The sequence below is a fragment of the Anomaloglossus baeobatrachus genome, chromosome 3 (genome assembly GCF_048569485.1).
Source record: "Anomaloglossus baeobatrachus isolate aAnoBae1 chromosome 3, aAnoBae1.hap1, whole genome shotgun sequence".
NCBI lineage: Eukaryota > Metazoa > Chordata > Amphibia > Anura > Aromobatidae > Anomaloglossus > Anomaloglossus baeobatrachus.
The window spans coordinates 351,847,292-351,872,385 of NC_134355.1; the positions used below are offsets into that span (position 1 = coordinate 351,847,292).

The 25,094-nt window shown below is 48.5% G+C and overlaps 1 protein-coding gene across 1 annotated transcript in view; it reads right to left on the minus strand.

Annotated features, from left to right (window-relative positions):
- The window catches only part of UFL1 (UFM1 specific ligase 1), a 156,730-nt gene extending 132,582 nt beyond the window's left edge, over positions 1 to 24,148 (minus strand). Inside the window, exons 1-6 of the mRNA XM_075340109.1 lie at positions 23,931 to 24,148; positions 19,525 to 19,670; positions 18,854 to 18,882; positions 18,383 to 18,480; positions 17,299 to 17,413; positions 5,418 to 5,548 (exon numbers count right to left, since the gene is read on the minus strand). Coding sequence (XP_075196224.1) covers positions 5,418 to 5,548; positions 17,299 to 17,413; positions 18,383 to 18,480; positions 18,854 to 18,882; positions 19,525 to 19,670; positions 23,931 to 24,007 — 596 coding nt within the window. The 5' untranslated portion in view covers positions 24,008 to 24,148. The remainder of the gene's footprint in view (positions 1 to 5,417; positions 5,549 to 17,298; positions 17,414 to 18,382; positions 18,481 to 18,853; positions 18,883 to 19,524; positions 19,671 to 23,930) is intronic.
- Positions 24,149 to 25,094: the final 946 nt, after the last annotated feature.

The following is a 25,094-nucleotide window of genomic DNA, read 5'->3' on the forward strand; positions in this document are numbered from 1 at the left end:
TTATAAAGCGAAAAATACGGTAATCTTCTACTCGTACAGAACTGAAACACAGTATACTAAACTTATAGAATTTTTCATCGTACAGTGGCTACGTATTAATCACATAACATTTTTAAACTGCTCTTCAATTGGTGGTTTACACAGATACAGACACTGCAACAGGGATAATTAAAAGGCACACACATACATACATACATACATTATATATAATATATATATACACACACACACACACACACACACACCCCTACCCCTTCATGGTTCTCAGCCCTATGTCTCCTGCCAGTCTCATCTCAAGAAATGATGTTACATAACGGATCAATGGCCGCTAATCTACCTTTTTCACGGTTTGTGTCCAGCATGAAAGTGAAGACTCCCACAGGTCCAAGAATACTTATGAGCTAAATTCAATCTCCGTCCACCTGGCTTGATTGGCAGATCCTCCAGTGTCTTTCTACGTTTCTAGATCTCATACTACTCAGTACAGGCTGCAGCTGTCAATCAGGCTGTGTCGATGGAGATTGGATATGTACATATGAAATTTCATTTTCAAAACTTTCATAAAGGACTATACATCCTATCATGGTGGGGCTGCTGATAAGTCTTTGGCTTTGTGATCTTTTTTGTTTCTATGGTAACGAATGTTACATCACATGAAGGCCTTATGTGTCTAAGATATGTTTTCAAAATTTTGTGTTTGTTGCTTATGGCAACAGTGTTCTACGCACGCGAGAAAACAAATGGCGGGGTCTAATGCGATATTCACAGCAACTGAGAGCAAAGGAGTGATAAAATTCTTGTTTCTGCAAGGAAAGTCCGCAAAGGATATTCATGGTGATATGTCACAGACATTGGGGGATCAATGCCCTTCATATTCCACAGTTGAGAACTGGGTTGCCAAATTTAAAACGGGCCACTTCAGCACCAATGATGATGAACGTACTGGACAACTGAGAGAGGTTGTTGTTCCGGAGATCGTCGATGTTGTCACAACCTCATATTGGAGAATTGATGAATTTCAGCTAAAGCAATAGCAGACATCATCGGGATTTCCCGTGAACGTGTTTGTGTCATTATCCATGAACATTTGGACATGAGGAAGCTTTCTGCAAAGTGGGTCCCCAAATGTTTGACAACAGATCAGAGAAGCAAGCGAGTGAAAACTTCCCGGTCCATTTGTCAGCATTTCCAGACTGATATGAACTTCCTAGATTGACTGGTCACTATGGATGACACCTGGATTTACTTGTATGACTCTGAAAACAAGAAGTCAAAAAGTGGAGGCACAGTGGTTCTCCTCATCCAAAGAAGTTCAGGGTGCAAAAATCAGCCACTAGATCAGGGGTGGGGAACCTCCGGCTCGCAGGCCGTATACGGCCCGTGACGACTTTTTATGAGGCCCCCGGGCACATTCCCGGGGACCGCTGTGCTCTGGCAGCAGCCGCGCTTTTCCTGGCTGGCGGCCCTTTAAATCCCACTGCCTGATGCCCTGAGGGTAGATGCTAGAATGTACGGGCTCTATCCAGATCCTGACTTCCAGGACCTAACTGCAGCCCATACATTCTAGGCTTAACCCCGGCCTGTCCTAGCGTGCTCTGGTGGGCGGGGTAAGCAGCACGCTGCGATAAGGCACAGAAGAGCTGCAGCAGATTTACCGACCTCCCAGACCTGTGCTGTGTGTGTGACTCCCCCTCCCCCTCACTGTGAGTACTCAACCCATCGCTGCCCCCCCCCCGCTCAGGGCTGTGTACCCCCTTGTGCTGTGTGCACCCCTCAATGCTGTGTACCCCCTAGTACAGTGTGTACCCTTTCAGCGCTGTGTAAACTGCCACTGCTGTCTGTACCTCCTGGGTGATGTCTATGCCCCCCCCCCCCAGTGCTGTCCGCACCACCTAATGCTGTCCATGTTGCCTCCAGTGCTGTCCATGCCATGGGCAGTGCTGTCTGTGCCCCCCTTATGCTGTCCGTGCTCCCCAGTGCTGTGTGCCACCCCTCAGTACTATGTATCCCCCAGTGCTCTGAACTCGCTACTGCTGTCTGTACCCTCCCACTGCTGTCTATGCCCCCCAGTCCGTGCCCTCCGGTTGAGGTCTATGCTCCCCCAGACCTGTCTGTGTCTCCCTAGTGATGCCACCTAGTGCCGTCCGTGCCGCCTCCTAGTGCCGTCCGTGCCGCCTCCTAGTGCCGTCCGTGCCGCCTCCTAGTGCCGTCCGTGCCGCCTCCTAGTGCCGTCCGTGCCGCCTCCTAGTGCCGTCCGTGCCGCCTCCTAGTGCCGTCCGTGCCGCCTCCTAGTGCCGTCCGTGCCGCCACCTAGTGCAGTCCGTGCCGCCACCTAGTGCAGTCCGTGCCGCCACCTAGTGCAGTCCGTGCCGCCACCTAGTGCAGTCCGTGCCGCCACCTAGTGCAGTCCGTGCCGCCACCTAGTGCTGTCTTTGTCCCCAGTCATGTCTGTGTCACCCCCAGGGCTGTCCATGCCCCCCTACTGATGTATATGCCCCAGCCCCTCCTGTAATGTATACGCCCCAGCCCATCCTGTGATGTATATGCCCCAGCCCCTCCTGTGATGTGTACTCCCAGTGTCTCCTGTAAGTTATGCGTCCCAGCCCCTGCTGTGATGTATATGCCCCCAGCATCTCCAGATCGAGACAAACCTGGAAAAGCAGCTGTGAGAAACAAGATGATCAATATCACCGAACATCACAGTCGCACCAAAGAGAAGCAGCTCCTGCCACCACAGTAGGGGTGAGTTAATTAATCGTTTGACCAAATATAGCAGGGTTATTTTTCAAGTTGATAATGTTGTGCGGCCCCCAAAGGTTAGTAGGAAATTCCAAATGGCCCCCGGCAGTAAAAAGGTTCCCCACCCCTGCACTAGGTGATGGCATGCAGGTTCTGGGATAAGGTGGGCATGCTGCTGGTGAACTACCTTCAAAAAGGGTTCCACCATCAATGCAAGATATTATATTGAACTTTTCTACCAATTGAAGGCAGCTCTGAAGGCCAAAACTTGCGCCATGCCGTCCAAAGGAATCTTGTTCCGGCAAGAGAACGCCTCTGCTCACACTGCACAAGCAACCACAGCAAAACTGACAGAGCTGGGCTTCCAGCTGGTTGACCACCCACCCTATTCACCAGATCTAGCTCCCTCTGACAATCATCAGTTTCCAAACCTGAAGAAACACCTCTAGAGTACCAAATTTCACATAATTTCTGATGGCATGGCTGCTACGGATGCCTGGTTTAAGGCACAACCGAAATCCTTATTTTTGCTAGGCTTACAGAACTTAGAATACCGATGTAAGAAGTGTGTTGACATCACTAGAGAGTATGTGGAATAAATGTAAACTTTCATCATCCTATCTCGTTTCTTTCTGGGTAAAGCCAAAGACTTATCAGCAGCCCCTCATATATAGGCATTCTGGACTGCTGAAGAGGGTATAATCCAGGAGACTAGGTTTTTTTTTTTTTCTAAACTGTACCCTGTACTAATTAGATAGAAACCAGTATCTATCATCTTAACACAGAGAGTTGCGAGTCCTACTGATTGTAGATCATATGATTACCTGTATAGGTAAAAAGAGTTGCCCTCTACTTAGGACAATCCCTTCTCAATCAATAGGTTTCGCCCTTTTTAAATAAGAACACCAATACTCACCTCTAGTGTCGGCACTCCAGTGGTGTTAGCAAAGTTACACGATTCCGGGAGAGACAGTGCCATGTCACGCGATCCCTGTGGCTGGTCAACCAGCAGCCATTTCACTCTCCCCACCTTCAAACGTATCACATACATCCAAAAAAAGTGCTAGAGCAGCAGTGCTCTCTTCCTCAAGATGTAAGTGATTTGTCCTAAGGCGGGAGAGTGAGCGGTCACTGATTGGCCACAGTGATTGCGTGATTTAACACTGATTCCAGGAGGGATAGTGATGACACATTGGGAAACATACGGATTGAGAAGGGGGTTGTGCGAGTAGTGGGCTACCTCTATAAAGCTGTCAGAGCTGTATGTTTGCTCGAAACACATGTATTATATTTATCTGATTTGTGCCATCTTTACATTATCAAGTAGTTGCACCTCTGGTTTAGGAGTTCATTTAGGCACTGTTTTGCTTTTTTCTCTCCTGATGAATTGGAATACTGGTGGGGTGGGGAGACATGAGAACTAATTTCACAATAATTAGGGCTCTATTTTTATACTCATTCCTTGAAAAATTACACAGAAATAGGGGTGCACGAATGCTTTACTACCTGTATTTTTTATTACTATTTTGTAATAAAGCTGCATTTACATATCCTTATCCAATACGGAACACCCTTCAACAGTTCTATATCGGGCCATGAACTCATAATAATAAGAACAACAACCAAGACACAGTATATGGCCAAAATTAAAATATCTTTATTACACAATAAAATACAAAAAATGAAAAGAATACTTCTTCAGGGAGCGCTCCCTGAAGAAGTCATATATGAAACGTACGTCGGAGTGGCAGGACCAGATAGACCCATGTGAGTGACGCTTCTAATCAGCCCTGTGTTTACTCTGCTTTTGGACTTTATCAAATCGGTACTTTCATTTAAACCTGCTATGAGTCATTACCATTGTAAATGCTAGCCATATATTGCTATTGTAAACACTAGTCATATACATTTATAACAAGATCTCAGGTTGCACATTGTGGCTTGGACACCACTTGTGATGCACTTAGCACTTTTTTATCACAGTGGAGTTTGTATGTTCTAATGTGATTAGCACTCTGCACTTTAATTAAATTATACTGATTCTTTCTGAATTTAATCAGTCACTAGCACTTTATTATAGTTTATAATTTAATTTATTTACAGTGCAAACTAGTGTGTTGTCCATTCTATTTATATGCAAACTTTTACGACCTGTTTTCCCCCTTTTTTCTATATAGTAGGCTGTATTTTTTTGTCACTAAAATTTTGCTATTTATTGTTGCTCTTTATATATTACCAATTGGTTTATGAATTTTTTATATAATTATTGGGCAATAATTTAATAATTTGTTAATAACCTTGAACTGCACATTGGGTCTGCTGGTCCTCTACACCTGTTCGACCACTATTCACCACAAAAATATTCTTTTAATTTTTTGTATTTTATTGTGTAATAAAGATATCTTAATTTTGGCCATATACTGTGTCTTGGTTGTTGTTCTTATTTACATATCCTTGTAGATCTCTTCCAAGAACCTGTGAGCCATTGCCTGTGATCAGTTACCTATGTACATGTTCTCCTGGAATACAGTGACTCTTCTAAAACCCCTCTTATTTGGACTGTACATTACAATATGACTATGATCTAGGATCTTGTGGCTTGTAGGAGAGTGTGTGTGTGTGTGTGTGTGTGTGTGTGTGTGTGTGTGTGTGTGTGTGTGTGTGTGTAAACCACTTACCTTGTAATTGCAGTAAAAAGTCCTCGGATCCGTGCCCTATGCCGGGAAACAAATGCCTCAGTATAGATGACACCCTTGTTGTTCTGGTCAATCTTCCCTTGAATTATACTTCCAAGTCTTACTTCCAAAGACTGCAGGTAAAGAGGGATAAGATGTGATAGGTTGCTGACTTTTCTACCATTGGATCCACTATGGCTGACTAGCCAAAATTCTACATATGGCTGCTCTGTTCCAAGTATAAACTGTAACCCTTCAAGCCATGGCCACTTTTCTGTTTTTGTTGCTTCCTCCACTTCTTCATAACTCCATAACTTTTTTATTTTTCCATTAATAAACGGATTTTTGTGTACTCACCGTAAAATCGTTTTCTCTTAGCCATCATTGGGGGACACAGGACCATGGGACACAGGACCATGGGTGTTATGCTGCCTATCCATAGGAGGACACTAAGTAGATGCAAAAGCATCTACCTACTCAGCTGTTGCATTGTCCAATTGGACCCGAATCAAACGACCTGCTAGCAGAAGGGGGGGATGACCTGAGCGCGAGTAGATCGCGCTGATTTTCACGATGATTTCAGGGAAGGGAAGACTCGGGGGTGTCCAACGTCCCGAAGCAGTGTGGAGCCAGTACGCTGCTCCCCAGACTAAGAGGCTGGCGTCCGTGGTCAGGAGTAGCCAGTTGACTTGGGGGAAAAAAAGAGAATTTTGTTTACTTACCGTAAATTCTTTTTCTTATAGTTCTGTATTGGGAGACCCAGACCATGGGTGTTTAGCTTCTGCCTCCGGAGGACACACAAAGTACTACACTTAAAAGTGTAGCTCCTCCCTCTGAGCTTATACACCCCCTGGTGAGCTAGTCCCAGCCAGTTTAGTGCAAAAGCTGAAGGAGAATAGCCACCCACAAGTAGAACAGAGCAAGAGCCGGAACAACCGGAGACTCTGTCCACGACAACAGCCGGTGATAACACGCGGAACAAGAAATTGCCAACAGGCAACAGGGAGGGAGCTGGGTCTCCCAATACGGAACTATAAGAAAAAGAATTTACGGTAAGTAAACAACATTCTCTTTTTCTTTATTGTTCCTTTGGGAGACCCAGACCATGGGACGTTCCAAAGCAGTCCCTGGGTGGGAATAAACAGAAAAAACTAAGAAGTAGGCAGAACCTAACTTCACAAGTGGGCGACAGCCGCCTGAAGGATGCGTCTGCCCAAGCTCGCATCTGCCGAAGCATGACCATGCACTTGGTAGTGCTTCGAGAAGGTATGCAGGCTAGTCCAAGTGGCAGCCTGACAGACTTGTTGAGCCGTAGCCTGGTGCCTAAAAGCCCAAGAGGCACCGACAGTGGTCGAGTGTGCCTTGATCCCCGGCGGGGGCGGCACCTGAGTACTCTGGTAGGCGTCCGAAATGGTCGATCTAATCCAACGGGCTAAGGTCGGCTTAGAAGCAGGGAGGCCCTTGCGCCGACCTGTGGTCAGCACAAAAAGAGAGGTGCACCTCCTGAGCGCAGCGGTGCGAGATACATAGATCCAGAGAGCACGCACCAGATCTAGAGTATGCAGCGCTTTTTCAAAGCGATGAACAGGGGCCGCACAGAAGGAAGGTAAGGTAATGTCCTGGTTAAGGTGGAAGGGAGAGACCACCTTAGGAAGAAAGTCTGGAGTCGGACGAAGAACCACCTTGTCCTGATGAAAAACTAAAAAAAGGTGACTCCGAGGAGAGCGCAGCCAAATCAGAGACTCTCCTGAGAGAAGTTATGGCAACTAGAAAGGCCACTTTCTGAGAAAGACAATACAAAGAAACCTCCCTAAGAGGCTCAAAAGGGGGTTTCTGCAATACCGTGAGGACCAAGTTAAGGTCCCAGGGATCCAAGGGCCGCCGATAAGGCGGAATGATGTGAGACGCGCCTTGCATGAAGGTGCGGACCTGAGCCAGCCGAGTGAGACACCGCTGGAACAGTACTGACAGAGCTGAGACTTGTCCCTTGAGAGAGTTGAGGGACAGTCCTAGCTGCAGACCGGACTGTAGAAAAGACAGAAGGGTCGGCAAAGAGAATGGCCAAGGAGGATGGCCGGAAGAGCGACACCAGGACAGGAAAATTTTCCAAGTCCTGTGATAGATCTTAGCGGAGGAAGACTTACGTGCCCGAGTCATAGTGGAGATGACTTCAGGAATACCAGAAGCCGTCAAAATCCAGGACTCAACAGCCACGCCGTCAATTTGAGGGCCGCAGAATTCGGGCGGAAAAACGGACCTTGCGAGAGTAGGTCTGGACGGTCCGGGAGATGCCACGGCATCTCTACGGACAGTTGGAGCAGGTCCGGATACCAAGCTCGCCTGGGCCAGTCCGGTGCAATGAGGATGACTCGACGGCCCTCCATTCTGATCTTGCGCAGGACTCTGGGCAAGAGAGCTAGAGGGGGAAACACATAGGACAGACGAAACTGGGACCAGTCTTGAACCAGAGCGTCCGCGGCGAAGGCCTGAGGATCGTGGGAGCGAGCCACGTAAACAGGAACCTTGTTGTTGTGACGGGATGCCATTAGGTCCACGTCCGGAGTGCCCCATTTGCGGCAGATTGACTGAAACACTGCCGGGTGCAGGGACCACTCGCCACCGTCCACGGTTTGACGGCTGAGATAATCTGCCTCCCAGTTTTCCACGCCTGGGATGTGGACTGCGGATATGGTGGACTTGGAGTCCTCCGCCCATTGAAGGATGCGTTGTACCTCCATCATTGCCAGGCGGCTGCGTGTCCCGCCTTGGTGATTGATGTAGGCAACCGCTGTCGCGTTGTCTGATTGGACTCGAATGTGCCTGCCTGCTAACAGGTGGTGAAAAGCTAGGAGAGCTAGAAGCACGGCTCTGGTTTCCAGCACATTGATTGAAAGGGCTGACTCGGACGGAGTCAAAGTACCCTGTGCTCTGTGTTGGAGACATACCGCTCCCCAGCCGGATAGACTGGCATCCGTGGTGAGAATCACCCAGGACGGGGCCAGGAAGGAGCGCCCTTGGGACAGGGAGAGGGGCCGAAGCCACCACTGAAGAGAGCTCCTGGTCCGTGGCGACAGAGCCACTAACCTGTGTAAGGAGGAAGGCTGCTTGTCCCAACAGCGGAGAATGTCCAGCTGCAGGGGGCGCAGATGGAACTGGGCAAAGGGAACAGCCTCCATGGACGCCACCATTTGACCCAGCACCTGCATCAGGCGCCTGAGGGTATAACGGCGGGGCCTCAGCAGAGAGCGCACCGCTAGCTGGAGAGACTGCTGTTTGATTAAGGGCAACTTCACAAGTGCCAGCAAAGTCTCGAACTGCATCCCTAGGTACGTGAGACTCTGGGTCGGAGTCAGAGTGGATTTGGGAAGATTGACAAGCCACCCGAATTGGGCTAGAGTGAGCGAGACACTCCGCTGACAGTCTGCGCTGGATGGAGCCTTGACTAGAAGGTCGTCCAGGTAAGGGAGCACTGCCAAACCCTGGAGGTGCAGGACCGCAATCACTGCTGCCATGACCTTGGTGAATACCCGAGGGGCCGTGGCTAAATCGAAGGGGAGAGCCACGAATTGGAAATGATCCTCTCCCATTGCAAAACGTAACCAACGCTGGTGTGAAACTGCAATTGCAATGCAATGTAGATAGGCATCTCTGATGTCGATGGACGCCAGGAAATCCCCTTGGGTCATTGAGGCAATGACTGATCACAGAGACTCCATGCGAAAATGCCGCACCCGAACATGCTTGTTGAGAAGCTTGAGAACCAGGATGGGCCGGAAGGTACCGTCCTTTTTGGGAACTAGGAAGAGGTTTGAGTAAAAACCTCTGAACCGTTCCCGAGCGGTAACTGGTACAATCACTCCGTTTGCCTGCAAGGATGCCACGGCCTGTGAGAAGGCGGCGGCCTTGGAGCAGGGGGAGTTGAGAGAAAAAATCTGTTTGGCGGGCTGGAAGAGAATTCTATCCTGTAGCCGTGAGATATGATATCTCTCACCCACTGATCGGAGACTTGTTTTAACCAAGCGTCGCCAAAGTGGGAGAGCCTGCCACCGACTAAGGACGTGGCTGGAGCGGGCAGAGAGTCATGAGGAGGCTGCCTTAGTGGCAGAACCTCCTGCGGTCTTCTGCGGACGCGCTTTTGGGCGCCAGTTGGATTTCTGATCCTTAGCTGAGTTAGCGGACGAGGCGGAGGGCTTAGAGGACGACCAGTTGGAGGAACGAAAGGAACGAAACCTCGACTGATTCCTACCCTGGGCGGGTTTCCTGGTCTTGGTTTGTGGCATGGAAGTACTCTTCTCGCCAGTAGCTTCCTTAATAATTTCATCCAGCTGTTCACCGAACAGCCGGGAACCAGCAAAAGGGAGCCCAGCAAGAAACTTCTTTGAAGAAGCATCTGCCTTCCACTCTCGAAGCCACAAGATCCTGCGGATAACGAGGGAATTAGCTGAAGCCACCGCAGTGCGGTGAGAAGCCTCTAGCATGGCAGATATGGCATAAGATGAAAAAGCTGAAGCCTGAGAAGTTAAGGCAACCATCTCAGGCATAGATTCCTTGGTGAGGGAATGCATCTCCTCTAGAGAAGCAGAGATAGCTTTGAGAGCCCACACTGCTGCAAAAGTCGGGGAAAACGTGGCCCCCGCAGCTTCATACACAGATTTGGCCAAAAGGTCAATCTGACGGTCAGTGGAATCCTTAAGTGAGGTGCCGTCAGCCACCGACACAACGGTCCGGGCTGAGAGCCTAGACACCGGGGGGTCTACCTTTGGGGAGTGAGACCACTCCTTGACCACCTCAGGTGGAAAGGGAAAACGGTCATCAGAACCACGCTTTGGGAAGCGTTTGTCAGGACAGGCCCTGGTTTGGTCACAGCGGTCTGAAAACTGGAGTGGTTAAAGAACACACTCTTTACTCTCTTAGGCGAGGTAAACTGATGCTTTTCTGCCAGAGAGGGTTGCTTCTCTGATACTGTCGGATTGAGATCCAGTACAGAACTAATAGAAGCAATCAAGTCACTAAGATCTGAGTCACCCTCGGAAAGATCGATAGGGTACATGGAGTTAGCCTCCGAGCCCCCGTAAGGGCATCCTCCTCATCTTGCGAGTCAGCTCTTGAGTCAGAGCCGCGGGATGAGGAGGGGGATGAAACCCTGCGCCTTCTCTTAGGAGGACAGGGTCTGGGACCTGATGATGAATCCTCTGTGAGCTCCGATGGACGGAGGTCAGAGGATAGGGATCCTAAAGGACCCTTAGCAAGAGCATTAGAGGCACCCTGTGAGGAGGGCTGATGCATATTCATCAAAGTCCTGGACAAAAGTCCCATGGACTCAGCAAATGACTGGGATATAGACCTAGAAAAGGACTCTACCCAGGCCGAGGGTTCAGCCACAGGTGCAGAGGCAGCCGGAGAGACCACTGGGGGTGAGACTCCAGGCTGTGGCACCGCCAAGTTAGAGCAGACATCACAATGTGGATAGGTGCTCGGCTCAGGCAGCAGGAGCTTACATGCAGCGCATACAGAATAAAGCTTTGGATCCTTGCTCCTCGTGTGAGACATGCTGCTGGAGTGGGGGCTTTGCAAGAGAATGAACCCCAGGGAGAATATACAGAGGTCCACAACCGGAGACCGGCTGTGGCTTACCAGACCGCTGGAAGCGGTGTTGTGTGCCCTCCAGATCCCGAAGCCCGGACCCCCAATGCACAGCACCTCAGCAGGGATGCAGAGTGCAGGAAGGCCCAGCGCAGAGTGAACTCTGCCTGAGAAATGGCCACCGGAGCGAAGAGAGGGGGCGGGACTTGGGGGCGTTCCTGTAGGAGAGCGGGAACTGGAGGGCCATAGAGACCTGCAGGGGAGGAGACACGCCCCAGCAGTGGGGAGTGTCTCTCCCCTGTGCAGAACGGCCGCCGGGAGGAGACGTGCCTGTCCCCCTTGCATGAGTGACATGCGAGGGTAGTTAATAGAAACTAGGCCTCCGGCAAAGCCGGGGCCTAAATTTAAGCGGCGAGGCCGACGCGCAGGCACCATCGGCGCGGTTCTCGGGCGAAAGCTAGAGAACCCGCCGGAAATGCCAAAATAAATACATTCAGCATACTCTCCCCATACAATAAAGAACAGGGACCCCCAACACATAAACGTCTCAGGTACTTAGCTGCTGAGACGCAGGGCCAGGTCCCTGGGGATGAGTACTCCGGTCCAACAGAATCCTCAAGGGGCTGTGGATGGAGACCGGTCTCCTGCCAGGCATGGAGACCGTGCTGGCTCCCACTTCAAGCCAGAGCCCAGGAGGGATGGTGAAGGAGCACGGCATGTAAGGCTCCAGCCTTGGAAATCAACCTTACAACACCGCCGACACAGTGGGGTGAGAAGGGACATGCCGGGGGTCCAGACGTGGACCCGCACTTCTTCAATCTGTTCCAAAGAAAAAAATCATGAGAATGCATGTGTGGATGCATGCCTCCTGAACACAAAGCGATAAACTGGCTGGGACTGGCTCACCAGGGGGTGTATAAGCTCAGAGGGAGGAGCTACACTTTTAAATGTCGTACTTTGTGTGTCCTCCGGAGGCAGAAGCTAAACACCCATGGTCTGGGTCTCCCAAAGGAACGATAAAGAAAAACTCCTTCTCGATATGGAAGAGGACTGAAGCCACCAGTAAAGCGCATACTTGACTGAAGGTGTCAGGTGAAAAGTTCGTCCAAGGAAAAGGGGCTCTTGTCCCAGGCAGCTAGAAGCGCAAGCTGCAGTGGGCGGTGGTGTGGCTAAGCAAGCAGCACTGCCTCTATAGCCGCCGCTATCCTACCTAGCACTCTCATACTGAATCGTATGAAGTGACAGGAGTACGTAGAGGGCAGTGTACCGCTTGTTGTAGAGCGGTCGCCTTGACTTGAGGGAGAAATATCAAGCCCCGAAGAGTGTCCAGGTACATGCCCAGGGAGGTGACGGATTTTGACGCGACCGGGGATGATTTGACTGGAGTCAGAAGCCGCCCTAAGCGGGATAGGGTGCCCACAGAGATCTGCCCGCTGGTTGAGCCCTTGATGAGGAGGTCATCCAAGCAAGGCAGAACAGCCACTCTCCTGGCGTGAAGGGCACTCATGGCGGCCGCCATGACCTTAGTTAAGACCCTTGGTACTGTGGCAGAGCCGAGGGTAGGGCCACAAATGAAAAAAAAGAAGTCCTGAACCGCGAAGCGGAGGAACTTTGATGAGCTGGAGCGATGGGTATGTGCAGGTACGCGTCCCTGAAGCTAGGGAGGCAAGGAATTCTCCTTTGACCATAAAGGTAATAATGGACCCTAGGAAGTCCATTCTGAATCTCCTTACGTGCACATGTTTGCTCAGGTGTTAAGAGGTCCAGGATGGGACGAACTGACCCATTTTTTTTTTTTTGGCGACCACGATAGGTTGGAATAGCCTCTCGCCGTCCGGAACAGGTACCATCTCCCCCGCCGTTTGGAGGGAGAGGATTGCTGAGGAGAAGGCCTCGTGGTGTTTTGGAGCATTTGGGGGGTTTGAGAGAAAAGACTGACCAGGGGATCGGGTCCAGAATTCAATGTGGTAACCGGAAGACACAAGGTATCACACCCATTTGTGGTCTGAGGCAGCGGCCCAGATGGAGAGGGACGAGACGTCTCGGTCTTTGTCTAGACTGCCAGGACGAGGTGGACTCGGGGAGGGCTGAGAAGGTCGGGCCCTGCGTGTCTAGTATAAAAAAAAAACAAAAAACAACACATCCTGGGCTAGAGTTCGGGGAGGGAGGTACTCTTTTCCTCCCGTGGCGTCAGACAAAAAAAGAGCCTGTCCAGACGATCGGCAAACCAACGGTCTGGAAAGGAGTACTGTGAGAGGCTTCTTAGAGACCAGAGTCCACTCTCCATTATCGGAACCAGAGGGCCTTACGGATGGCTATGGTATTTAAGGCGGCAATAACTGCGCAGGTAGCAGCGCCGAGGGAGGCCTGCATGAGGTACTCTGCCGCCGCAGCAATGTGAACAGTTACATCTGTGAGGGTCTGAGGGAAACTGGTAGTCCTGGTGCCTGTGCGACCCACACGGAAGGGGAGAGGGACCCGCGGCCTCGAGGCAGAGTGATCTAGCTGCTCCACTTGTCTGTCTGTCGGGTCCTTGAAGGAGGATCCATCAAGTAAAAGACAGGAGGGTCTTTCAGGCAGGCGGAAGCCGGGTGAGGGTCCACTGAGGCCGGATCGGGCCCAGCCCTTAGAGACAGCTAAGCCAAATGGGTACCGGGACTCCATGAGTTTACGGATACCGAAGCGGCGTCAAAAAGCTCTTTTTGTTTTTTGAGGTTTCTTCACCATTTTAAAAGAGACCGCAGGGTCAGTAGTAGTGGATGGGAGATCTTCTGCATGCAGAGTTTTGGTGGATTGCTGCAATAAGGGAGTCCATCGCAGCTTGATCGCTCAAGGAGGTTGAAACCAAGGAATCATCCCGGTACAAACATCATTCCCCTTCCTCCGGCTCCTCAGAGACCGCGGAACATGTGGGAGAACCCCATCTGTGTACCCCAGAGGGAGACCCATGGGGGTCATGCCCTTTTTCTGATCTGCAACCGGTGAAGCAGAGGGCTGATTCTTATCAGAAGGACCCTCTATAGAGGTGTCATCAGGCTGCGTTCTGTCCAGGGAACCAGAACCCTGATGACCCCTTTCCCCTCCTGCGTCACAGTTCCTGTGGGAAGGAGGAAGCCAGCTCTGAGAGACGCCCACAGGCTCTGATCACAACAAGAGGGAGCAATGCTCTGCAGATCCTGTGTGAGGAGGGTGGGTTACGCGCGCTTTCGTGAGGGAGCGTGGCTTATCCGAGTGTTGTAGGGGGCAGGGTTTAGCTCTGACAAGAAGGCATGAGAAAATATAATAAACAAAAAAATGGTGGGAAGGGACTCCCCTTCCCCCCTCCAGCCCTGTACAACAATGGTGGACAGAAATACCTCTAGAAGTGTACCGCAGCTGCGGGTGCACTTAGTCCAGGGAGTTGTCCCCTCCCCCCGCCACAGGTGGAATGCTCTGCAGGTGTCTGCAATCACAGCCCATGTGCATCCAGTCAGTGTGACCTTTGCTCCAGTTTCCTGTCAGGGAGCCAGTGTGCAGATTCTGACGCCTGCTGTGCCCGGTCATAGAACGTGTATCAACTCAGAGCCTGCCAGAGGGACTGAGGAATGCTCTGGGGCTCTGGAAAAATCGGAATTCTCTCACCTCAACTCCTGAGGAGATGGCAGTCTGGTCACGCTGGTGCAGAGCGAATATTAACTCAGAGCCTGCGAGAGGACTGAGAAAGTTTTCATCTGCTCTGGGCTCTGGAAAATCAGTGCCATAAGACCTGTCGTGCAGTGAGTAACAGCCCAGGATCCAACGTCGCAGGAGGTGGTACGGGAAGGCAACACTCCACGTTCCCGCCTGTTGATGGTTTTGGGAAATCGATCCCCAAAGGAACCGTCGCCCTCTAAAAACAAAAAAATCTTGCTGCAGTAGTCTGCAGAGATGTGCCTCCTATAGACACTAAGCTAAAACTGAGGTTGCCTGGCCCAGCCAGGGGGTGTATAGTGCAGAGGAGGAGCTATGCTTTTGCATCTACTTAGTATCCTCCTATGGATAGGCAGCATAACACCCATGGTCCTCTGTCCCATGGTCCTGTGTCCCCCAATGAGGCGTCAGAGAAATAGCCATATGAGGGTATATTTTTTGCTGGACAAGTTGTACTTTTGAATGACACATTCATTTTGCCACATATTGTACTGAAAAACGGGAGAAAAATTCCAAGTGCAGTGAAATTGCAAAAAAAAGTTCAATTCCATATTTATTTATTTTTTAGATATATATGATAAAACTGACCTGGCAGGGTACATAGCAAACATGTATATATATATATATATTTTTTTTTTTTTAAATGTGATGGCTTATTTTTTGCCCCCCCTGAGCTGACGTTTTAAGGATACCATTTGTGGGGTAGATACGATGTTTGACCATCTCTTATTGCATTTTATTGCAATGATGTTGCGGCAACCAAAAAACTTAATTCTGTCATTCTGAATTGTTTTTCATTATGCTATTTACCAAGCAGATTAAGTTATCTTATATGTGCGCATATATATATAATGATACATTGTGTGTGTGTGTGTGTGTGTGTGTGTGTGTGTGTGTGTGTAAAATCTTTTCCCCCACTTTTATAGTATTTTCTAGTCCCTTGGAGGTCTTGAAGCTGAACCTGCAGTCATTTGAAAGGAAATCACTCATGAATGCGAGCTAGCAGCCTGCAGTCACAGGTGGATCGTAATGACAGGCACAGGCATCATCAGATAACCCCTGGTAGTCATGACATAGCATCAGCACCCTGCGATCACGTCACTGACTGGCCACCGATGAGAGCCGGGAATTACCCACATCCCTGTCAGTGTGTGTTAAATCCCGCTATGGCCTTTCACACGTTCGTGAAAAATCACGCACGTTTTTCAGGGATGTGTTAGAGGTGCGTTTTGCCCTCCGTGAGCTGTGTTTATGGCACACGTGTTCTCCGTGATAACACACGGAGAACGGGAACTATCTGCTCATTTGTCCCTGGCGTCGCTGTCCGTGGTGCTGATCTTCGGTCTCCGGTCCTGCCGACTCCCTGCTGCTGCAGCTTCCGGCTGCAGTGAAGTGAATATTCGATTAGCATAATGAGTGGCGGTCGGCAGCAAGTGACAGCAGCGGCAGAGACTGCAGGGCTGGAGAAGGTGAGAAAAGGTTGTTTTTTTTTTCTCACAGACACGTCTTCTCTCCGGTGCGTGTCACACGGAACACATCCGTGTGTTTTACGTGTGACACGTTTGCGTTCCGTGTGACACCCGTGATGCCGGAGAGAAAACAGACTTGTCGGTGTGAGAAACTCACGGACACACGCAAGTACGGAACGGACACCCGTTCCGTGTGCAAATACTTACGTGTGTCCAAAACCATAGGAATAGCTAGGTCTACGTGTGTACGTGTCTCTGGTACGTGAGAAAACTGCCAAACATGTACCGGAGGCACGAACGTGTGAAAGAGGCCTATCAGAGAGTGACAGCGAGAGTTACCTGGTTAATAGCCGCTGGCGGATCTCCGATCCACCCTCGGCTGTTACATGCACATGATGGCTGATTAAATAACCCATCAGGTGCAGTGAAAGATGCAAACTCGGTGTGCAAGCCCGCATCAAAGGTAGAGAGACAACATACGATGTAAGTTTACGTTATATGTCATGAAGGGGTTAAAGCATTGTGCATAGCTCTAAATTTCATCTGTATTGTGATCCGTATGCCATCCACGGGTCTGTTCCTTTATGTCCGTGTGATATCCATTTTTGTACCTCAGCAATTATTAAAAAGTACATGATCAAATTCAGTTTTCAATGTTAATATTGGCAAAGTATACATAAAAAAAAAAAATAAAAAAAAATATCAAAATGACCTGAATCGGAAGCAATTTTTTTTTTTAACCCCTACAGATCTAAAAAAGGGGAGTCCCATTTGAGATACATAAGAGAATATTGCATAAGGCTATATTTTCGTGTGCAGAAACTGTCATTTCAACAACCCAATGGAATTACATTGGCAAATGTGCAGTCAGTGTACTATCCGATTTTAACTCTGGCAGCACACGTCTATATAATACCTTCATCTAAATGAGCCATTAGATAGATGTATGAACTGATCATTTCCATGTAAAGATGAGCAGCTCCTCAGGGCCCCTCCTCCCTGTTGCTGTGGAGGTTAAGCACAAGCTCAGGTTTACCTTGAGAACTATATGCCAGTAAATGTCAACAGTGAGAAAAATCAGATTTATCCCCTAATGGGGCGGTGGTAATAATAAACCTAATATAGAGCTGCTGAAATCTGGCTCTGGCGCAGTCCTTTATCACCTCTGTCAGGAAGTCTCCAGGAAGGTCGTATGTCTTGCATAGCTCCGATATCGTCACTTGGCCAGCTTCCTGCAGTTTATCATTAACTTCTTCCGCTATCTGGTCCAGGTAGTTGCTAATAAAAAGAAATGTGAATTGATATCTGTCTTGCTAAAAATAAAAACCACATATGAAAAGCTCAGCTCACATTGCTATTCTTCTCTGGGTTAATTAATATTTAAAAAAAAAAAACTATTTGGAAAATATTCATTCAAAAGGATGTCAAATTTTAAAAAAAAAAAAACCTAAAATGTTTTTAAAGGGGTTGTCCACATTTCTGACAAACCCTTCTGGATCTATAGATTCCCCCTTTTAAAATAATAACACTTATACCCACTTCTGATGCCGGTGCCATGTTTTCCCGAAAATAAGCCCTAGCAGGAACTTTTGGCCTCTTCGGTGTAAGGCTTAAAAATAATCTCTACCCCAAAAATAAGCCCTAGTTGCAGCTCAATAATGAAGTGTCTATGCAGCTAAAAAAGTTAAAGAATACAGCAGGACAGGAAGAAAGCAGACACCCCCAAAAGAGAGAAGACCCCGCAATCATACTCATCAGACTGCGAACGGGGCGCTGTGTAACACGAGGACCTGCGGTGGAACGCACACACATCTGGCGATACCGTACTGCTCCGAGAACCTGGGATGCACTGGAACGTATGGAGGACCTGCGGTGGAACTCATTGATGCATTCCACTACAGGTCCTCCAAGAGTTCACAGCGCTACCAGCTGTAAGCAGGACAGCACCACTGAGTGTGTGAATTGGCCAGAAGCAGGGGACGACCGCGGTAGAGCACACAAGGACCTGCTAAGAGTGTCCACTCTGGATCACAGAACCTGGGACCACACAGATGTCCGGGGTCTGGTAAGTATGATTGTCCTGGGGTGGGGAATGGTCTGCCTTTTTTGGTGGGTAAACCCATGCTGTTCCAAAAATATGACCTACCCTGAAAATAAGTCCTAGGGTATTTTTGGGGCAAAAAAAATAATATGAGACAGTGTCTTATTTTTGAGGAAAGATAGTATGAAGAGAAGCAGCCTACTTACTTATCCACAAGCTGCCCGAGCACCAGCTGAACACTCTCATCTACTCTCACCAGCTCATCGGCTCGGCCTTCTATGTGAGTCAGATCAACGTTCACCACCTGTTAAGTAGAAGGCATGGAATATTAAATAAAATACACGTGTACCTAAAATTACCTGACATGTAGTGACTGACCGAGGGTTCACCTTCCACATCAGGAGGTACATCATCTATAATTGCAGCTGTTTGATGGTAGTGAGGTTATAGCAGAAAGCATGGTGGCAGATATCACTATAGCTTTAAAGCACAACATCTCCCCATGATGTACAGAAACCAGGTGTTTCATGACTCTTTAAGGCTACGTTCCCATGGTGAGAATCTGATGCTCTGGATTAACTATTGTAGGGTCCAGACCCTAGGTGGCTTTAGATATGGCTTTCATGATACATGATTGAATGGACAGCTCATGTATCTCCCTCCATTCTCCAGCTTACCTGTTGAAGTTCCACTATGTTCACCCTCCCTAAAAAAACAAACAAAAAACATTTTCAATATGTAGTGGGATCTGAAGTAATCATTTAGAGTAAAGCAGGCTTTACACGCTACAATTTATCTTACGATGTGTCGGCGGGGTCACGTCGTAAGTGACGCACATCCGGCATCGTGTTATATTGTAGCGTGTGACAGGTACGTGCGATTGCGATTAAACGTTAAAATGTTCATCCCATACACGTCGTTCAATGCTAAAAATTGAACGTGAGGTCGTTCAATGTTTCCGAGGCAGCACACATCGCAGTGTGTGACACCTAGGGGAACGATGAACAGATCTTACCTGCGTCCTGCGGCTCCCGCCAGCAATGCAGAAGGAAGGAGGTGGGTGGGATGTTTACGTCCCGCTCATCTCCGCCCCTCCGCTTCTATTGGCCGGCTGCCGTGTGACGTCGATGTGACGCCGAACGTCCCTCCCACTCCAGGAAGTGGATGTTCGCCGCCCACATCGAGGTCGTATGGAAGGTAAGTATGTGTGACAGGAAAAAATCGTTTGTGCGACACATTCAGCAAATTGAACATGCCGCACATACGATGGGGGCGGTTACGATCGCATACGATATTGTATGCTTAATCGTAATGTGTAAAGCAGGCTTAACTCTTTCTCAGTACTCACCGCCTCGGACCTGGAGCTCATCCCTGATCTCTGTAGATATCTGTGCGGGTGTAATGTATTCCTTTCCATCCAGAGTGTGCACCACATCCAGCTGCTTCTCCGCAATCAGCTTACAAACTATCTCAATGCAGTTGCGCTCAGATAATCTACAGAAATCCCAAAAGAATAAAGTTAATTTTTCCAAAAGTACATCAATTCTCTACAATAGGGTCTGTTCACACAATTTTAAGTCTTTTTTTGCCACTTTTCAAATCTACTTAAAAAAAAAATCACTTGCAACAACGTCCGTTCATGTAAATGGATAGTACACCCGCAGTGCACGGCGCGTTTTGGGTTTTCTCCAGCGCAGTTTTTAAGGCATGAGATAAGAAGAATTCTCTACATCTTTTGGATGTAGAGAACGTAGCTCGGTCATCTGATGGAGAATGTGCTCAGTTCTCTCATCACTAAAAACCGCACATAGCGCACAGAGCACAGACGCCTGGGGCACCAACAATACAGCTAGAGCCGTGTATTCTGTACTGGTCTAGGATTACACACGCATGATTAAAAGGCTTTACCAATATTGACATTTTTTTCTCCCACAGGCTAAAGAACAGACAAAACCATAAACTGAGCCGGCTCTCCGCCGCTGCCCTGCTCTGTTTACAGACTGCAGTGATGACATCACAACTAGCACAGATCACTGCTGCAGCCAATCACCGAGCTCAGCGGTAATGTGCGCTGTGGTCGTGATGGCAAAACTGCAGTCAATCACTAAGCTCATTGCTTGCGCCGTCTACAATGGCCAAGCTCATTTATCGGCTGCAGCAGTCATCTGAACTGTATTCAAAGCCAATCACTGAGCTCGGAAATTATAGACTGCATAAGCGCTGGGCTGTAGTGACAGTGATTGGCTGTAGTGTTGACATCATGGCTACAGTGAACATTACCGCTGAGCTCAGTGATTGGCTGCAGTGGTGAGATAATGCAGATCACTATTGAAGCTAATGACTGATCTTAAGCCCGCTTTACACGCTGCAATGTATCTTACAATGTGTCGGCGGGGTCACGTCGTAAGTGACGCACATCCGGCATTGTAAGGTACATTGTAGTGTGTAACAGCTACGTGCGATTGAACGGTAAAACGTTCATCGAATACACATCGTACCTGTCTCTAGAATTGCACGTCAGATTGTTCATCGTACCCGGGGTAGCACACATCGCAGTGTGTGACACCCCGGGAACGATGAACAGATCTTACCTGCGTCCTGCGGCTCCCGGCCCACAATGTGGAAGGAAGGAGGTGGGCGGGATGCTTACGTGCCGCTCAGCTCCGCCCCTCTGCTTCTATTGGCCGGCTGCCGCGTAACGTCGATGTGACGCCGAACGTTCCTCCCACTCCAGGAAGTGGACGTTCGCCGCACACATCGAAGTCGTATGGACGGGTAAGTAAGTGTGACGGGGGTTAATCGTATGTGCGGCACGTTCAACAAATTGAACATGCTGCACATACGATGAGGGCGTTGCAAATCGCATACGATATCGTATGCGAAATTCCAACGCGTAAAGCGGGCTTTAGTCAGTGGATTGCACAAGCGCTAAGCTCAGTGATTGGCTACAGCAATGATCTGCACTGTATTCATTATATCACTGCTGCAGCCAATCACTGAGCTTGGCAGCTGTTGACTGCACAACAGCTGAGCTCAATGATTGGCTGCAGCAATGATCTGTACTCTACTCATATCATTGCTGCAGTCAATCACTGAGGTCAATGCTTGTGCAGTCTACAATGGCTTAGTGCAGTGATTGGCTGCAGCACTGATATACCGTATTTTTCGCTTTATAAGACGCACCGGATTATAAGACGCACCCCAAATTTAGACATAAAAAAAGAAAAATGGGGTCCGTCTTATAATTTCCGAAGCAAGATTCTGTATTTATTTTCTGAAAATGGGAAATGGTCAAAATAACAAAAAAAAAAATGCATTGTTGCTTTCAGACCTCACATAATGCAAAGAAAACAAGTTTAGAATCATTCACAAACAATAATACTAATGTTTTACCTCAGGGAGAGTTCAGAAATCAATATTTTGTGGAATAACCATGATTTTTAATCACAGCTTTCATGCGTCTTGGCATGCTTTCCACCAGTCTTTCACACTGCTTTTGGGTGACCTTATGCCACTCCCGGGGCAAAAATTTAAGCAGTTCTTTGTTTGATGGCTTGTGGCTAGCCATCCTCCTCTTGATTAAATTCCAGAGGTTTTCAATGGGGTTCATGTCTGGAGATTGGGCTGGCCATGACAGGGTTTTGATGTGGTGGTCCTTCATTCACACATTGTTTGATCTACCTGTATGGCAGGGCGCATTGTCCTGCTGAAAAAACTCAGAGTTGGGGAATATTGCCTGAGCAGAAAAAGGCAACTGTTTTTTCCAGGATAACCTTGTATGTGGCTTTATTCATACGTCCTTCGCAAAGATGTTTGTTGAATTTTCTTTGTCTAATTTTCAGCTTTGCCCAACACTTGGTCGTCTAATGGTTAGACAGAGACCTGGAGAGGCATACAAGCCAGAGTGTCTGGCACCCACTGTGAAATTTGGTGGAGGATCGGTGAGGATCTGGGGATGCTTCAGCAAAGCTGGAATTGGGTAGGTTAATCTTTGTGAAGGACGTATGAATCAAGCCGCATACAAGGTTATCCTGGAAAAACCGTTGCCTTCTTCTACTCAGGCAATGTTTCCCAACTCTGAGTTTTTCCAGCAGGACAATGCTCCATGCCACACAGCTAGGGCAATCAATGTGTGGATGAAGGACCACCACATCAAAACCCTGTCATGGCCAGCCCAATCTCCAGACCTGAACCTCACTGAAACCCTCTGGAATGTAATCAAGAGGATGATGGATAGTCACAAGCCATCAAACAAAAAGAACTGCTTACATTTTTGCACCAGGAGGGGCATAAGGTCCCCCAAAAGCAGTGTGAAAGACTGGTAGAAAGCAGCCAAGACCCATGAAAGCTGTGATTAAAAATCATGGTTATTCCACAAAATATTGATTTCTGAACTCTTCCTGAGATAAAACATTAGTATTGTTGTTTCTAAATGATTCTGAACTTGTTTTCTTTGCATTATTTGAGGACTGAAAGCAATGCATCATTTTGTTATTTTGACCATTTCTCATTTTCAGAAAATAAATACAAAATGTATTGCTTGGAAATTTGGAGACGTTGTCAGTAGTTTATAGAATAAAAGAACAATTTACATTTTATGCAAAAATGCTGTATACTTATAAAAGAGAAAATCAGAAAAACTGACAATTTGGACATGGTATCTTTTCTTGATTTTTGCCAGTGCTATATATTACCATTGCAGCCAAAGACTGAGCTCAGCAGTAATGTGTGCTGAAGCCTTGATGTCAGCACTGCAGCCAATCACTTATGTCAGTACTTGCACCATATGCAATGGCCAAAGCTCAGTGATTGGCTGCAGTAGTGATCTGCACTGTATTATCACTGCTGCAGCCAATCACTGAGCTTAGTGCTTGCACAGTCTGCAATGGTCAAGCTCAGTGATTGGCTACAATGATGGCATAATGAATACAGTCCAGATCACTGTTGCAGCCAATTATATCATTAGTGCAGCCAATCACTGAGTTTGGCCATTGCAGACTGTGCAAGCACTAAGCTCAGTGATTGGCTGCAGTAGTGATCTGCACTGTATTCTTATCACTGCTGCAGCCAATCACTGAGCTTAGCGCTTGTGCAGTCTACAGTGGCCACTGAGCTCAGCGATTGGCTGCAGAGGTGATCTGTACTTGTGCAGTCTACAGTGGCCACTGAGCTCAGCGATTGGCTGCAGAGGTGATCTGCACTTGTGCAGTCTACAATGGGCGAGCTCAGCGATTGGCTGCAAAGGTGATCTGCACTTGTGCAGTCTACAATGGGCGAGCTCAGCGATTGGCTGCAGAGGTGATCTGCACTTGTGCAGTCTACAATGGGCGAGCTCAGCGATTGGCTGCAGAGGTGATCTGCACTTGTGCAGTCTACAATGGGTGAGCTCAGCGATTGGCTGCAGAGGTGATCTGCACTTGTGCAGTCTACAATGGGCGAGCTCAGTGATTGGCTGTAGTGGTGCCGTGTAGTCATGACATCACCGCTGCAGTCTATAGAGTTGGAGACAGCGGGTGAAGCCGCACAGCTAGTCTCCAGCCCGGCAGGCCATCCCCAGCCGGCACCCTGCACTTCCAGGCCGCCTGTAGGTGTATCAGGACACACTGCCGGCAGCCCTGAGTTACAGGAGCTGTCACCCTAGGTTTGGGGCTGGCCCCAGCTGCTCCTAACAAGGCACCATGACGCATCCATAAGGCGGCTGTCACTGCCGCAGTGGAGCGCCCCGGGGGCTGCAGCACGATGGCGTCCGCTTACCTCTGCACTGTGTCGCTGAGCTGGGCTCGCTGGAAGTCTGCAGCCAGCCGCCGGATCTCTTCCCAGTCGGCAGACATGTCTGCGGTGCACAAATGGAAGCGTCGTGCGGGTCACGTACACGTCATGCTACGGCGCGTGGAAGTGGCCAAGACACCAGAGCCTGTGACTTCGCGTTCAGAGATCTCGGCAGTGCCGTGTGGCGAGCCTGTGACAAGGCATGCAGTGCTTCCTATCTGCCCCACTGTTAGCGCTCAGTGTGCTGCGCCCCCTGCTGGGGGAATAGCGCCTTGTCGGGAGCGGTGCTTGTAATGGCGTTCAGGCCACGTTCCCATCATGACCTTTTGGGGAGTTTTTGATGCTGCAGATTCTCTGCCCCTATTATGTACATTAGGTAACTTGTGTTTCTTTACATGTGCTGTTATCAGATTGTTGTCATATGTCAAGGCTATGTGCGCACCTTGTGCAATTTCATGCTTTTACGCTGCAGCGTAAACACGTGTCCTGCGTCCCCAGCACAACCTATGTAGATTATGCATAATCCATCCGCATGTTATGTTTGAGAGCGCAGTGATTTGCACCCTGAAATTTTGATCCAAATCGCTGCGCTCAAAAAAGCAACATATCACTTATTTCATGTGCTTTGGATGCGGCTCCCACTCTGTCTATGGGAGAGGTAGCAATTCGGCAGACACACTGCATCCATTACGCAGGGTTTCTGCAGCGATCTGAAGCGCACATGCACTGCCACATCGCTGCAGAACATTTGTCACTGCAGTACGCAACGTGCGCACGCAACCTAAAGCTGCTTTGTACTAGATCCTTCCTTGTATTTGGCTCTGACAACACAATATTGCTACAGTAAAGTATGGATTTAATGCGTTTATTATCCACTAGAAGGTGGCCCGATTCTACGCATCGGGTATTCTAGAATTTACGTATTGTGTAGTTAATGTATGATTTTTGATATATTATATATAATATATATATATATATATATATATATATATATATATATATATATATATATATATATATATATATATATATATATATAATAAAAATATTGCCCCCACTAGCCAGATTCCTACTCCACACTGATGAGGGGCAAATACCCCGAAACGGCTGTCTGTGGATGGATACCATGTTTGGTATAGGTGGTCTCCT